At 41.5% G+C, this 15,198-nt stretch overlaps 3 protein-coding genes across 3 annotated transcripts; all 3 read left to right on the forward strand.

Moving 5' to 3' along the window:
• Window positions 1–6,812: 6,812 nt before the first annotated feature.
• LOC117825351 (claudin-4-like) lies at window positions 6,813–8,018 on the forward strand. The gene has a single exon (XM_034701156.1). It carries the CDS (start codon window positions 6,981–6,983, stop codon window positions 7,602–7,604), a length of 624 nt encoding a protein of 207 aa, XP_034557047.1. The 5' UTR covers window positions 6,813–6,980; the 3' UTR covers window positions 7,605–8,018.
• A 1,724-nt stretch (window positions 8,019–9,742) lies between these two features.
• Window positions 9,743–10,486, forward strand: LOC117825382 (claudin-4-like). The gene has a single exon (XM_034701202.1). It carries the CDS (start codon window positions 9,816–9,818, stop codon window positions 10,449–10,451), a length of 636 nt encoding a protein of 211 aa, XP_034557093.1. The 5' UTR covers window positions 9,743–9,815; the 3' UTR covers window positions 10,452–10,486.
• Window positions 10,487–13,732: 3,246 nt separating this feature from the next.
• On the forward strand, window positions 13,733–15,073 carry cldnf (claudin f). The gene has a single exon (XM_034701244.1). The coding sequence runs from the start codon at window positions 13,956–13,958 to the stop codon at window positions 14,697–14,699; it is 744 nt and encodes a 247-aa protein (XP_034557135.1). The 5' UTR covers window positions 13,733–13,955; the 3' UTR covers window positions 14,700–15,073.
• The last annotated feature ends 125 nt before the right edge of the window (window positions 15,074–15,198 follow it).

Consider the following 15,198-nt stretch of genomic DNA (forward strand, 5'->3'; position numbering starts at 1 on the left):
AAAGATCATAACTATGTAGTGTCATGAATACTGCCTGTTAAAGGATACTTAAAAGGTTGGATTTTAATAACCTTTCCAAATGTTTATTCCTTAATCTGTTTTTGTATAGCCAAATATACGAGTGTGCAAAACATCCCTCAGATGTTTTCTTCATTGGTTTAAATTATCAGCTGACAGCAGTCTCAGTACCAGGAGGGCTCAGTTTTTTGGGCGTTCCTGATTTCTAGTAAAAACATTTTTGTGCCTTGAATCTTCAGAACACCTGATAATAGTTTGATAAAACCAGATATAGTTCGAATCAAAACACCAGACATACTGTAGCTGGCTCATGACACTGGAAATCACCTACAGCTTGTTGAGGATGATGACGTGCCTGCATGTTCTGTTTCTATTTACTTTGCGCAGCAGCTGCTAACTTTCTCACCCATGCATCATCACAAGCATTTGTTTTCCTTCATGTTTCTGAATGCACATTGTGGACACCTGAGGGAAAACAGGAGGCACGAGACAGGTGAAATGAAGCGTCTTTAATAACAGCTTTGAGGGGAAAGGCATGGGAACTAAGGGTTCTTCCCATCCGGGGTCTTCTGCTTTAAGACACTAACAGTGTATCCTCTTTCCTGAGGGAAAGAGAGAGATGAGCCTTTCATTCAGTTCTGTGCTGCAGGTCAGTTTGCCTGCAGCTTGATGGATCTAAGAGTGACGCTGCTCCAACTGACTCCCCATGCTGCCTGTAAGCACGTCAGGTAACCTCTGCCCTGATTCCATGATGCAGGTGTGTCCAAGACAAATGTGACTGCAACACCTGAACTGGGAGGAAAACTCCCAATCACTTCCCCCAATGTGAGCTTGTGCTGGATTGAGTGGGCTGATTCCCTTAGTTTGCCACAACATGAATGAAAAGGAGAAAAATGACCTGCTGTCAGTGAGAATGCCATAAATGACCCTTGGAAAGACTAACCCTAGACTAAAGACTAACTAAAGACCAACCCTGACCATTACTTTGTAGTTTTTAAAACACACACAGACACCTTGCTCAATCTGCACAAAGAACCTGATTCAGTGTGACATGTCCTGACTTTTGCAGGACTGCTTTCCCTTGTGTTTCCAGGTAACCTGTCAGCACACACCTCATTATTACAAAGCACAACATCTAACAAACACCTGTTCACACTTGTTCCACATCTTTGTGTGTGACTGTAAGATCTGTAGTATGTTCAGGGTCATGATTTGAACCCTGATACAGCTAATTGTGGATGACTTTGCCTTTTCATTGAGCGCTGCTGTAAAATATAATGTACATTTCATTTATGTAACCTCAGTTAGTTTCACTCCATTAAAGTTTCAGTCGTGCTTTACAGTGAGTCACCCATTACTATTTCATGCACGTTCAGTGTGTCCTGTTTCCTGCAGCTCTATAGGTCTCTTTTGATCTTCTGAATAACAGACCATTCTGTTTTCATGCACAACAACACGACCATTATTCAGGGAGTTCACCACAGTCTCTGCAGGTGCAGCTCCTGGATTAGACTGTGTCCTATACATGTAGCCACATGCAGTGCACCTTGCTTAACATTCACCTGTCATGGGAGCGGGAGCGAGTCGGACCGGTTTCCATGAGCTGCAGGTTGTTTCATGAGATTATTTCTGCGTCAAAGTGTGTCTACATTCATTTAGTGAGTTCAATTAAGATTAGATTTAGTGCTGTGTTTTTGCAGTACTGTATGTGAATGATAAAATAATACAGGATTACTCATTCAACCCTATAGAGCAGGGGTTCCCAAACTTTTCAGCCCGCTACCCCCAAAATATAGGTGCCAAGACTTGCGACCCCCACAGTCCCTCAAAGTGATTTAATGTGTCTTCATTTAGCTGGTCTGCAGAAAATTAGCCTACCTATATGAATATGTGTCTGTGTTTCCTGTGCCGTTATGAATTAACCTGCTGCTACTGATGCTTTTGATAATTAACTGTTCCCGAACCCTAAACTTAGGAGTCATCTGGCAACAAAGAAAGGCAGAAAACTCATTACATTTTCTATTTTTAAGGTTTTCAGCTACTATTTTTGTCGATATTCTTTACTATAGTACTATAATAAACTCTGGGAAGACATCCCACGACCCCACATTTGTGTCTCGCGACCCCCAAGGGGGTCCTGACCCACACTTTGGGAACCCCTGCTATAGAGCGTGCCTTTTGATTGATGAGGATATGACTGAAAAATAAGGAAGAGGACTTGTTCCTGTGTTCCTTTGAAATGAACAAAGCTCTGATCTGTCTACGTAATACACATATCAGGAACTGAGAATGAGCCCCATTGTGAAAACACAAACTCTCAGTCACTCTCTGTTTATCCTCTGAAAAGCCCCAAACCCTTACCTGCACAGGAGCAAAAACAAACAGACCAAAACATGACATTACATGGTTATGTATAGGGAGATATAATTCACTTTTGATGTTATTATTCACAATACACTTCTTTGGAAATACTCTTGACGACTTCCTGTTTTTGTCATGTGATTACGTGTCGTGCCCGAACACGCGTGACTCACAAAAGGTCCCACAATGGCGCTCACTGTGTTAATATTACCCCTGAAACTGTGACTACACCTGCTCAGTGGCCTCAGGGCCTCTCTGGTGACATCACGCTCCAAATACAGACATGATCCGCCCACACAGACACACAGGTAGACACACATGATCACACACTTTCCGCTCTGACACATGAAACCAGTGTAGTTTTATTTTCTGTCTATAAACAAAAATACACAAACAATGACAAAGGACGGTTCTTTCCATCACAAATGATTGACTCGCTTTAATCCTGATGACTGGATTTAGATTGGACAAATGAGTGAATACTAAACACACATTACTGAGTACACAAAATACAGAGTGTAGGACACAAATCTACATCAAATACAACTTAGGACATAACTTAATCTAAATGAATAACTAGAAAATAAACCAATATTCTTTCTTAAACTCTTAACTAATAAATTAAAGAAACTAAACGACCAGTTCAACCAAAACTAGAGACAAAGCAAAGATCAGAGGCAGATTTAAGCTCCATTAGAGAGACAGAACATCACAATAACACAACAGTTAAGAGGTGCAGGATAGCAGAAGATGCATATCTCACTTAACGTCATTAAATCATTTTATTTGTCAAATTAGAGGAATTAAGGAAAGTGGTATGTGACTTCTTTGGTCCCCTGAATTTAAAGCACAAGTCCATAAAATGTCATATTGTTCACCATCAAAACATATACAATTAAAGACACTAAGCAAACTTTATGGATTTATGTAATACTTAAGATTCATGATTTCAATGCCAGAAAATAAAGTGGCATCAGTCTAAACATAAAAATCACATTTTAAGTTTAATATTACTTTTAAAAGTTATTGAAGCAGCTTAGATTGAAAAGTGCAGCAGAGACTAAGTGGACTCGTGTTTGTGACGCGTCTTGCCATAAATCAAAATCAAAATCCATGAAAGGTTTTTCTGTTTATTAACAAAAAGATTCAAAATAATCAAATACCAAAAAAAGATCTAAATAAACAATGATGATGATGATGACTTTGCTCCTGCCACACAACTGTAGAGGTATATAAAAGGCAAATCACACCCATGAACCCAAAACCGGAAATGTAGTCAACCATAAAAAGGAAATAATGATGATTAACAAATAAGACATGAAAATCAACATTATGGCCCCTACAGTTATTGTTCCTATGGTCACATGAAGTCTTCAGCTGTGGTTTCCACCAATGGGATTCATAGTGGCTGCAGTTTATCTGTTTACACCATTAATGCACATTTATTTAATGTGTATCCATTGATTAACTTCATTTAAATTGGACCGTGTGGGACTGACGCTGTGGAAATAAAGCTGAGGTAGAAAAATGTAACCATTAACCTTATATACACCTGTCAGCTCTGCAGTTTGATTTTGCATTTTGAACTGACATGCTCATCATGTCTTAATGCAAAGTTCAAAGCAAACTTTGTGGCTTAATGAAATTCTTTAGATTCTTGTTTTCAACGCCAGAAAATAAACTGACATCAGTCTTAATACACAAATCACATTTTAAGCTTAAAAGTTATTGTTCCCCCGGTCACATGAAGACCTCAGCTGTGGTTTCTATCATGAGGATTCATAGTAGCTGCAGTTTATCTGTTTAGACTTTTAATGCAAATGTTGATTAACTCCATTGAAATTGGACCTTGTGAGACTGATCCTGTGGAAATAAAGCTGAGGTAGAAAAATGTAACCATTAACGTTATACACCTGTCAGCTCTGCAGGTTGATTTTGCATTTTGAGCTTCGGATTGACACACGATGAGCGTGTCAGTTCAACTGAAGGGTTGGACTCTTGGTTTGGAGCCAGAGCAGCCGTTACAGTGCTGTCTGGGCTTGCCTCAGACTACCTGCTGACACTCGTCACCTTGACTCCCTCTGGCATTTTCTCACAAATGTGGCGTTAAGTCTTCAACCTGTTGTGCAAAAATATGTCCTGTCCCACTTTTCAAACATCCTTTAACTGCCTCTGATGTTAAAAATGATTACATTTTAGATTATCTAGTGTTCACACTAGTAAGGTTATTGAATATGCATTAGGAGTTTTCCTTCTTTAAAAGATGGGAATCATTCAGTAACGTGACAGCGGCCTTCCAGAGGCCTATAAGGACTAATCTCACCTGAAACCATCTCTCCTCAGATTCCTAATTGTGGAAATTCCTCCATGGCTCCTTGTGTGTGGAACCCAATCTCCATAGCCAGGTCGCCGGAGAGGCTTAACGATCCTACCTCGGATAAAATAGAGTCATTATGGTCCTAACAGCAGTTTTGGCTCTAAAACACTGCCTCCATTCTTTTCTGAAACTATCTGATTCTCTCTCTACCTCCCTTTGCCCCCTCTCACTATCCCTTCTTTCTTGAAGCAGTCTGTCATCTGGGATCACTTGGCGTAGTGTGACCGTTTCTCCAGCATCTCTCTCCTGCTCTCCTCTCGCTGCTGAGGGAAACTATCGATTAAACAGGGACCCGCAGGCTGCAGAGGGGACATCTTTCTCTGGAGACAACCTTTGGAAGGCTGCAGCCCTGCAGCGTTTGAGGACTGACATCAGTGCAAGGTCAGCTTTGATCCCTCTACTCTTCCTTTATTTTATCTCTTATAGAATACTACACTGTGATAGGATGAATGAGGTCAATAAGAAAAATTTAGCTTGGAATCACTCAAGATTTCATCACCTGCAAAAGTGTTTGTTGCCTTTGTTTCTGCTCATTAGAGGAATATTGTGGGAACGCCTTCCACTGTGCTAACGGCGCTTTTCTCTTGCATTGTGTGAGAGGGTGTGTTTAAATCATGATCACTGCAGGATGTGATCTGAACCTTGCAGAAATAAATACATAAATATGGACTTGGAGCTTTTTAAACACCTGCTCTGTTAGGTGATTGCAAATGCCTGTTTGAGACATTTAATTTAGGATTTTGTTGCTGCAGAAAAAGCAAGAAATTTGGGTTCGACTGTCCATTTCAATATCTCATATTCTACATATTTAACTCCTGAATGAGGAAGTATTCAAGGGAGGATGAGAATTGCATTGCATTTCAGTTGCAAACTTGTTTGTGTGTTGAACCTTTGTCTCAACCTGAAACTCCAAAACCCTGAAAACATCAGATGCCAAAGGTCAAAGGTCGTCAGCAGCAAATCCTGACAAAGGAATGATTTTCAGATTAAAAGGGGTCAAAAAATGACAAATGTGAGATAAAGCCTGATTTATTTATTTATTTATTTTATACTTTATTTTTGTAAACAGGCAGAGTTAAACAGAAACAGTAGGTCATCTATACATCCTTGTTATAATAGTGGAAATAAAGTCAGTTCATGAAGTAATGGTTTATTAATCCTTCAATGCTACGTACACAGTCCATTTTTCCCAGTAATGCAAACATTTTTCTGTTCTAAGGTTTAGTGAGTAAGTCATTCTTTCCATATGTTCAATATTAGACACGATTTCTATCCACTCAGTCTCTGTTGGAGGATTGGGTTGCAACCACTTTCGTGTCACAGCCTTTTTGCTGGCTGCTAATAAAACCTTTAACAAGTATTTATCCTTAACTGAGAGGTGAGCTGCAATGTTACCCAGATAAATTGATGAGAATGAGCAGTCAATCCCTGCTCCAAAAATGTTTTGTAATGCCTTAATTACTCCCCACCAATATGACTTGATTTTTGGGCAATTCCAAAATATAGGAAAATGGTCTGCCAGCTGTTCTCCACACTTCCTCCAACACAGACTGTTTCCAACCTCAGCTGTTTGAGATAAAGCCTGATTTAAATGAATATTTTGACTGAAATTAATAGAAATAATGTGCTTAACACAAACTAAAAGTCAGTATTGGACTCATGAGAGCGTGAGAACAAATAGTTACTTTGATAAATACCTGAATAAACTAAGAATAGAAAGTAAGATCTGATGTATCACTGCTCTTCTTCACAGTTTCTGTAAAAGCTGTTAAGTTGTATTTTCATTAATTATTACCAAAGCTCAAAACAGAAAATATGCAAAAAAGGAAAACAGGACCTTAAACCTTTCTAACGGCAAAAAGCTCCTCCACTTTGAAGGTGTGGCTTTTCTTTTTTCAAACGTTTTCTCAACTGCTCTCAGCAGCTCTGAGTCATGGCGTGGTTATTCCACCTGCAGCAAATACTGGACCGAGACAAAACCTGACATGATGACACATGCCCACTGCTGGGAGTGGAGATGTGGTGGCAGTCGTCACGTCACAGTGTTTTGTGACAGTTTGTGTGTGTATGTGTGTTAAGCCCCTCCCGAGTGTAATGTATAAAAGACCCGCTCCAACCTTGCTCAAACATTTACTCTTGGGGATCTCTTAAGCAAAGACTTCACCAAGTTCCAGAGAACAACTCTTTTTTTTGGACGACTGTACAAGAAGCTTTTTGGGGAATCATGGTGGCAGCTGGACTTCAGATGGTGGGCATTGCCCTGGCTATAATTGGCTGGATCGGGGTCATCGTTGTGTGCGCCCTTCCCATGTGGAAGGTGACAGCCTTCATCGGGCAGAACATCGTCACGGCTCAAACTACCTGGGAGGGGATATGGATGACGTGCGTGCACCAGAGCACAGGCCAGATGCAGTGCAAGGTGTACGACTCCATGCTGGCCCTCTCCTCTGACCTGCAGGCCGCTCGCGCCCTTGTTATCATCTCCATCCTTGTCGGCATCCTGGGCGTCCTCCTCGCCGTCGCAGGAGGCAAGTGCACCAACTGTGTGGAAGACGAGGCCTCCAAAGCCAAAATCGGCATCGCCTCTGGTGTGATCTTCATCATTTCTGGAGTTATGTGCCTCATCCCTGTGTGCTGGACGGCAAACACCATCGTTCAAAACTTCTACAACCCACTGATGATTGGATCCCAGAAGAGGGAGCTGGGAGCTGCACTCTTCATCGGCTGGGGGGCCTCAGCCCTCCTCATCATCGGTGGTGCACTGCTCTGTGCCAACTGCCCTCCTAAGGATGAATACTCTGCCAAATACTCTGCTGCACGTTCATCAACACCCAAAGACTACGTCTGAGGAGAGAACAGCTGGATGAGATGGGAAGAGACTGAAAAAAAGACTTGAATGAATGCTTTGTGGTCCAGGAGATTGTTCATATTGCCACGATGAGAATGATCTGACTTTCACAGTGATTTATTGTGGTCACAGTTTGTTTGATGCTTGCATGTCTTCAGGATGTGCTTCAGCAGCGCTGAGGTGCAGAAGCATGCGCCACACCCATACAACTGTGTATGTGGACTGAGGGACAGAGTGCATGTCGGAGGGGGAGAAAACAGATACATGTACATATTCGAATTACACTCAACGTGTTTATTGATGAATTGTAAAATGATTGGTTTTGCTTTTTGTCCTTTTTCACATCATTTCATGTTAACGTGTGTGTGACTGTCTTAAACTGTAAATAAAGACATTTTTTTAATCAATACTAAATGACTGTGTTGGATGTTATTGCATCATTATTAGAGGAACAGCTCAATCCAAAGTGACAAGGAGGTTTCAGGAAGAAGAAATAAGGTGTGGCTCTACCTGTAGATTTGAGCTGATCCATAACTTCAAATGATGATTCACTTTTTTTCACCAAAGTAAATAAACTAAAAGTAAATCTTAAATTACAATAAAACTCAAATTTCACCCATATGTTTTGGGATTGCACAAAACTTAGTGATTTTTGGAAAAATATCCAAAAAGAACTCTTTGGTATCAAATTGTCTTTAAATCCTTCTCTCTTCATATTCGGCATAACCCCTGATAACATTAATGACAGAGACTTAATGTCCTTACTAAGAATTTTGCTTTTAAAAGCCAAAACTATTACAACATCTTGGTTGAATCTGCTTCCTCCCAGCATTTCACAATGTAGAGGCAGAGTTAAAGCTGTCCTTATAATGAAGAAAATCCCTGCAAGGTTACAACTGAAGACAGATTTCTCAGTACATGGACACCAGTGATACAGGCGATGCATGAGCTCTAGTCACCTCTTGTTTTATGTATTTATTTGATTTGATTTATTGATTTCAGTTCAATTTGACCCTAAATACACTTGTGTAATTGTACATTATAACCAATGAATCTATATTGTGAAATGAGTTCAGAATGTAGTGACAACGGTTTCAGTTATAGGAAATTGTCTCATTAATATGTAAAGATGAAGTGTGAGGGAAATACATCTCCTGTATGTGTGCTTGTTGTGTGTCCATTGAGAAGAGTTTATTTATCTTACAAAGGAGGAAACTTGACTAATCTATTTACCAAACCAATGTCCCACTTGGCAGTAAACCAGAATCTCAGCCTGAGTTTCAGAGAACATAAGAAGCCTGAAAACTAGAGTCAAATGAACCACTAAGTCACATCATGCAGCTTAAAATAACAGTGGTAACAACATACTTCCTTCATTCTCACACATCTATGATAGTTTTATGAAATCAGTCATTCTTCTGGGTTTTAGAGGGATGCACTTCTGCAGAGTTGAACTCAGAGGACGCTCATGTTTCCTGGATGTCTGAGTCATTTCTTGTCCAACACTGCCCCTTGCTGTGCACAAAATAACACATCCTGTCGTCTCACTAAGGGTCATGTGTGAACACAGAGTCAGCAGAACTTTTATGGGAGTGAGTTTTTGCATGATTACAAAGCAAAGCATGGTTCACAAACAACAAATATTTTCATCTTACAATATTTAGATTTAAAAGATCTCTGGTGCTGCAGTTTTTTCATCAGATTTGCAACTTGAATCCATGTTAGTTTAACCCAGTGTTCCTCTTGAACTCACAGTGTGTACCACATTATTGTTCAAGATTGATTAAGTTGTGTAGTATTTTTAGTTTGGGTGTGTCAGTGACTAATGTACCCTAAAAAATAAGGGTTATAAAATGATGTATTGTGCTTAATATGCAGATTTTCTTGATTTTCTGCACCCTAAGCCTTTTTTATTTTTAAAGTTTTTAAGCCAGCTTTAAAAATTCTTACATTCAAGGACATAAAAAGTGTCTTTTGTTGTCTTCTGACCTTGAAGTCTTGGATTCTGGCAGGTCAGCGCTCCTAAAGGTCACAGAATCTCTCTGTTTGTGTGTAAACTCCATCCGGCCAATAAGAGCTGAGGGTTGTGGTATCACATACCCTCATGTCTGTGTCCTACTTCTCACACAGGCGCCTATAAATACAACCTCTCATCCTTCCACTTGTCCGTCTTTCTGGATTTTTAACGTGTGAGGAAACAAAGCTGCAGACATGGTGTCCCAGGGGATTCAGATGATCGCTATAATCATGTCTGTGATTGGCTGGTTTTTGGTCCTAGTAGTGTGCGCTCTGCCCATGTGGAAGGTCTCTGCTTTCATCGGAGCCAACATCATCACGGCTCAGACCATCTGGCAGGGCATGTGGATGAACTGTGTGCACCAGAGCACAGGCCAGATGCAGTGCAAGGTGTACGACTCCATGCTGGCCCTCTCCTCTGACCTGCAGGCCGCTCGAGCCATGATCATCATCTCCATCCTCGTTGGGATCTTTGGACTGTGTTTGTCCATCGCTGGTGGGAAGTGCACCAACTGCATTGAGGACGAGCGATCCAAGTCGAAGGCTTGCATCGTGGCTGGAGTTTTGTTCATCATCTCTGGGGCGCTCTGCCTCATCCCGGTCTCCTGGTCTGCCCACACCATCATCAGGAACTTCTACAACCCACTACTGATCAATGCTCAGAGGTACGAGTTAGGAGCAGCGCTGTACATCGGCTGGGCGGCTGCTGCTCTGCTGCTGATGGGAGGGGGGCTCATGTGCTGGAACTGCCCGCCCAAACATGAACACCCACACTACATCCCTAAATTCTCACCTGTGAAGTCCACCTCCACATCCAGAGAATATGTATGAGACTTCAAGGACTTCCTGCAGGGACTCGAGTTCAACCAACTGGCCAATTAAACATTTTGCATCAATACCCTTGTCTATTTTTGGGAATGCAAATATAGATTGAAGACACAGCTTGTCCTGAGCTCAGACCTGAGTTTGATTGTGGTTTTTTGAAAGTGTCTAATGACCTTTCTACAGCTGACATGTCTTATAGAGCATGTGAGATTAATTGTATAAAGAATGGCTACACAACATTAAGTGTGCAAGATAGAGAAGCAGGATTTGTATCATTATTATAATCTATGCATGTAAATATCTAATCAGCTTTTTGTAAGGATTTAACCTCCTCGTGTATAACTTGTAATTCTGCCTTAAAGTGATGTGAATTAAAATGTGTCAGCAATTCTCTCCTGCATTTCACTGCATGTGAAATTAAATCTGGATGTGTATTTTCTGTGCTTTGCTTTCCACACCGACACCCCATTTCATGTTTGTATATCTTTGTTTAAGAATGTTGTAATGCTCTGTTACTGTAAATAAAATGTTTATCACTGGATGAGTGTTTATATGTCTGAGAGTCTCAATGCTCAGTAGAAAGAGGGGAGGGTTTGGGTGCTAGTTGGCAGAGCAGGCGCACCATGGGGCTTCAGTCCTTGCAGCAGAGTCCCTAAGATTGATCCCCCACTCTCTCCCTACATGACCTGTTTCTCTCTCAAACTGTCCTCTTCACTAAAGAGCTCAAAGATTGCATCTTTAAAACACTAACTTTTAAGTTATTTGCTGTTAAATAATGGAGAAACACCAAATAACCTGCAATCTTTCAGCTCCAATATTCCCCCTCTGGCTCCCAGTGATTGACTCGCTGTTGCAGGATCAAATTACTATGTAAGGTGTGTGAACAGTCGAGTTTCACAACAGTTTGTTTTCACAACATGGGGACTTTTTTTTTCACATCCAAAGTGACTCAGCACATGTGACTGACTTCTTGTGTCTCAGACCTCTAAGTGGTTTTATCAGTAGTGAAACTCCTCCTTAGCTCTGGGCTCATTAGCTGTCTTATGTGGGACACTTCTTCCGTCATGATCTTGGCACGGGTCACGTTAAGGTGTGTTGTTGTTCATGCCTTACATACGCTGTGAGACTGTCACATTAAATATATCCAACATCCGGAATATAACGGCTGGTGGAGTCCAAACCACACTGACTCAAACCTCTGCTCTGATTGTATTTAACATGCTTACACACTTTAATTCAATTATAAAGAACAATTTTAACCTGAGTAGAAGCAGCATCATCAGCTGTTTTTGTTGTGTCACTAAAAATGTGAAATTCTCTGCTAAAGAAATAAAAATCTCAAACTTACTGTCCAACCTGTCCTCCTAAAACTGTCTCAAATTAGATACAGATGGCACAGAAACTATATTATTCTCTTCCTTAGAGAACAATACTTTCTCTCTTGGACTTTCAGATTGAAATAATATAATAACATTCATTTAAAAGTCCAAAATATGATTTGTGTTTCGCTGTGTGTTGGGATTTAAAGAGGTGATATTGTGATTTTCCACTTTTACAAACAAATCTAAAGTTTATGTGTGCATACTTTCAAATTGTGATGCTAATGTATGTTGGGCTCTGTGATTGGCTGGCGACCCGTCCTTGGTGTACCCCGCCTTGCACCCAATGACCGCTGGGATAGGCTCAAGCCACTCCTGTGACCCCAAAAGGGAAACAGCAGTGGAAGATACTGAATGGATGGATGGATGTGTGTTGGAGTGATCCCAGGGTGAAACTGCAGGTCGTTGAGAATGACTTGTTCAAAGTTTCACAGGAAAACAAAAAAGAAAGAGGTACAAAAACCCTTTAAAAAACAAATTAATATTAAAATGACCAAACAGAAACATCCTGCTGTGTTCTTTGTTGCTGGGGATAGTTTTGTCCCTTTTATCAACTCCGATTTGGGGTCGTAAACATACGGCCATATTGAATAATTTGTCATTCTAAATTGTAATAAATCCGAAATTCTTATCATAGGCCCAAAATCCCTCACTTCCACCTGCCCGGACTTCTCACTCACTATTGATAAATCCACTGTTTCAGCATCCACCCACATCCGTAACCTTGGCATCATTTTTGATCAGTCACTCAACTTTCAACAACACATTAACAATATTTCAAAAAACGCTTTCTTCCACCTCAAAAACATCGCCCGTCTCCGCCCCTCCCTGAAACTCTCATCCACGCCTTCATCACCTCAAGACTCCATTATTGTAATAGCATCCTCTACGGTTCACCCAACACCCTCCTCAACAAATTACAATACATTCAAAACTCAGCTGCACGCCTCCTCACTCACTCCCGCTCCAGAGACCACATCACCCCAGTCCTCCAGAACCTGTATTGGCTTCCCATCCCCTCAAGAATTCAGTACAAGATCCTCCTCATCATCACCTACAAAGCCCTCCACAATCTAGCTCCCTCCTACCTCACCGACCTTCTGCAGCCATATAATCCTTCCCGCAACCTCCGCTCCACCAACGCCAACCTCCTCACCCCTCTCACCAAACCCAAGCACCGAACCTGGGGGGACAGGGCCTTCTCTGTCGCTGCCCCCACCCTCTGGAATTCTCTCCCCCAACACCTCAGATTCTCTCCCTCACTCACCAAATTCAAATCCGGACTCAAAACACAGATATTTACAAAGGCTTTTAAACTAGAACTGATTGATTTTTTCTTGTTTTGTTTTATTTTGCTGCCTTGCTTTTCTTTGCTTTTCTATTGTATAATTTTATTTTCCTGTAAAGCACTTGGAGAATCTTTTAAAGCGCTTTCTTATAAATAAAATGTATTATTATTATTATTATTATTATTATTAGAGAAACACAACTTTATGGCATGGCAACAGTGGAAAAGGCTTCTTGAGTGTTGGAGGGGCTAAACGTTGAAATGAAGCATCTCAGATAGAGGCTGAAATGAGGGTTTTCAAAGACACCAATCTGAGACAAGTTTCAGTAAATCAAAGCTGTGTGAGGGATCTTTTCACACATTTAAAGTCAGGGTATAATGCTCATTTTGAGGGTTTATCTCGTCCCTCTGAAGTAGCTTTACATGATTTACAGCTCCACACATTCTTAAACAGACTATTTGTGGAAGCAACAATTGATGTAAGTTGATTCTTATCCATTTTTGACAATCTGAGCTGCTTTCAGAACCTTTGAAAAGGATCACTTAGTGGCTGTAAAACCATCCAATAAACTCATGTTTACTGCAAAGAAATCTGCATATGAGAGTTTGTTGTCCAGGAACAAAAGCCGGGCATTGTTTGAAAAACTGATGCCACTCCTCGAGGACTAGGAGGAGGAATCTTGTTTTACCAGAAGAACTAACTTGACAAAGTGTCGTCCCTCCTCCTCCTCCACATTCTCCCCGACAAACAACGAGTGAGAGAGCTGTGGCACTTCCCCGAAAGAGAACCAGACCTGTGCGTGAAACTCTTCTCTCTCCTGCTGTAGACGAATCCCCTTCACCATGGGGAGGATCGGCAAGGAGGTGGCGGGTCAGGTCATCAGCTTCATCGGCTTTGTTGGTGTGGCGGTGACTTGTGGGATCCCCATGTGGAGAGTGACCAGCTTCATCGGAGCCAACATCGTGACAGGACAGATTATCTGGGACGGCCTGTGGATGAACTGTGTGATGCAGAGCACGGGGCAGATGCAGTGCAAGCTGAATGAGTCTGTTTTGAGACTGTCCAGGGATCTGCAGGCCGCCCGAGCCCTGGTCATCATCGCCCTCATCTTCGCCTTCGTCGGCTTCATCATCAGCTTCATCGGAGCAAAGTGCACCAGCTGTCTGAAAAGAGATTCATCAGGTGCCAAGGTGGTGATCTGTGCAGGGTGTCTCATCATCGCTGCTGCCCTCCTGCTCCTGATCCCGGTCTGCTGGTCTGCAGCCGTGACCATCACAGACTTTGAGAACCCTCTGACGATTAACACACAGAGGAGAGAGATCGGAGCCGCCATCTACATCGGCTGGGCCTCGGCTCTGATTCTGCTCATCGGTGGGATCATCCTATGCACGTCCTGCCCTCCTAGCAGACCCATGTATGGAAACCCAGGATACCAACCAGCACCTGGATACCCTTACCCTGCCCCACCAACATATAGTCCCGTGTATGTCCCCCCAGGCAGCCGAGCATACACACCAAGCGGGTCGTACTATCCCACCAAACCGTACGCAGCACCAACAACTTACTCTCCTCGACAGTACCAGTGAAAAGACTGAACGGACTCAAAGAGGGTCGAGACTGAGAATGCTGCCTTCAGGAACTTTTTTATACCCTTAGAAATTAAACTCACACCATTTCTAAAGAATGGTACGTACTCACACACTGTTTAAGATTTGAAATCAGTCAAACCGAACAATCAGATGATCTTTGATTATAGAATCCTTCATGTGATTGTTTTCTCTTTGGATTGATTTAATGCTTTAAAGTAAAAATGTGTTTACTCTGTAAAGTCCTGATAAATGAGGAACTGTGTCTCAACATGGCTGCTTCTTACCTCGTGATATAATCAGTGTATTCATTTCCTTGTTGTACAGAGCATGCGTTGTAAGTAATGATATGTGATGTGTTCATTTTGTGTAAATACTGCTTTGTTTTTAAGAATGTTCTAAAAATGTTCAATAAAACAGTTTTAATTTATACATTTTTCTGTCTGTGAGTTTTTATATCATCTCTTTTTTTACTGTTTGATCCATTGTTGTTCATGTT

Source organism: Notolabrus celidotus, chromosome 14 (assembly GCF_009762535.1).
Source record: "Notolabrus celidotus isolate fNotCel1 chromosome 14, fNotCel1.pri, whole genome shotgun sequence".
In the NCBI taxonomy this organism is placed as follows: domain Eukaryota; kingdom Metazoa; phylum Chordata; class Actinopteri; order Labriformes; family Labridae; genus Notolabrus; species Notolabrus celidotus.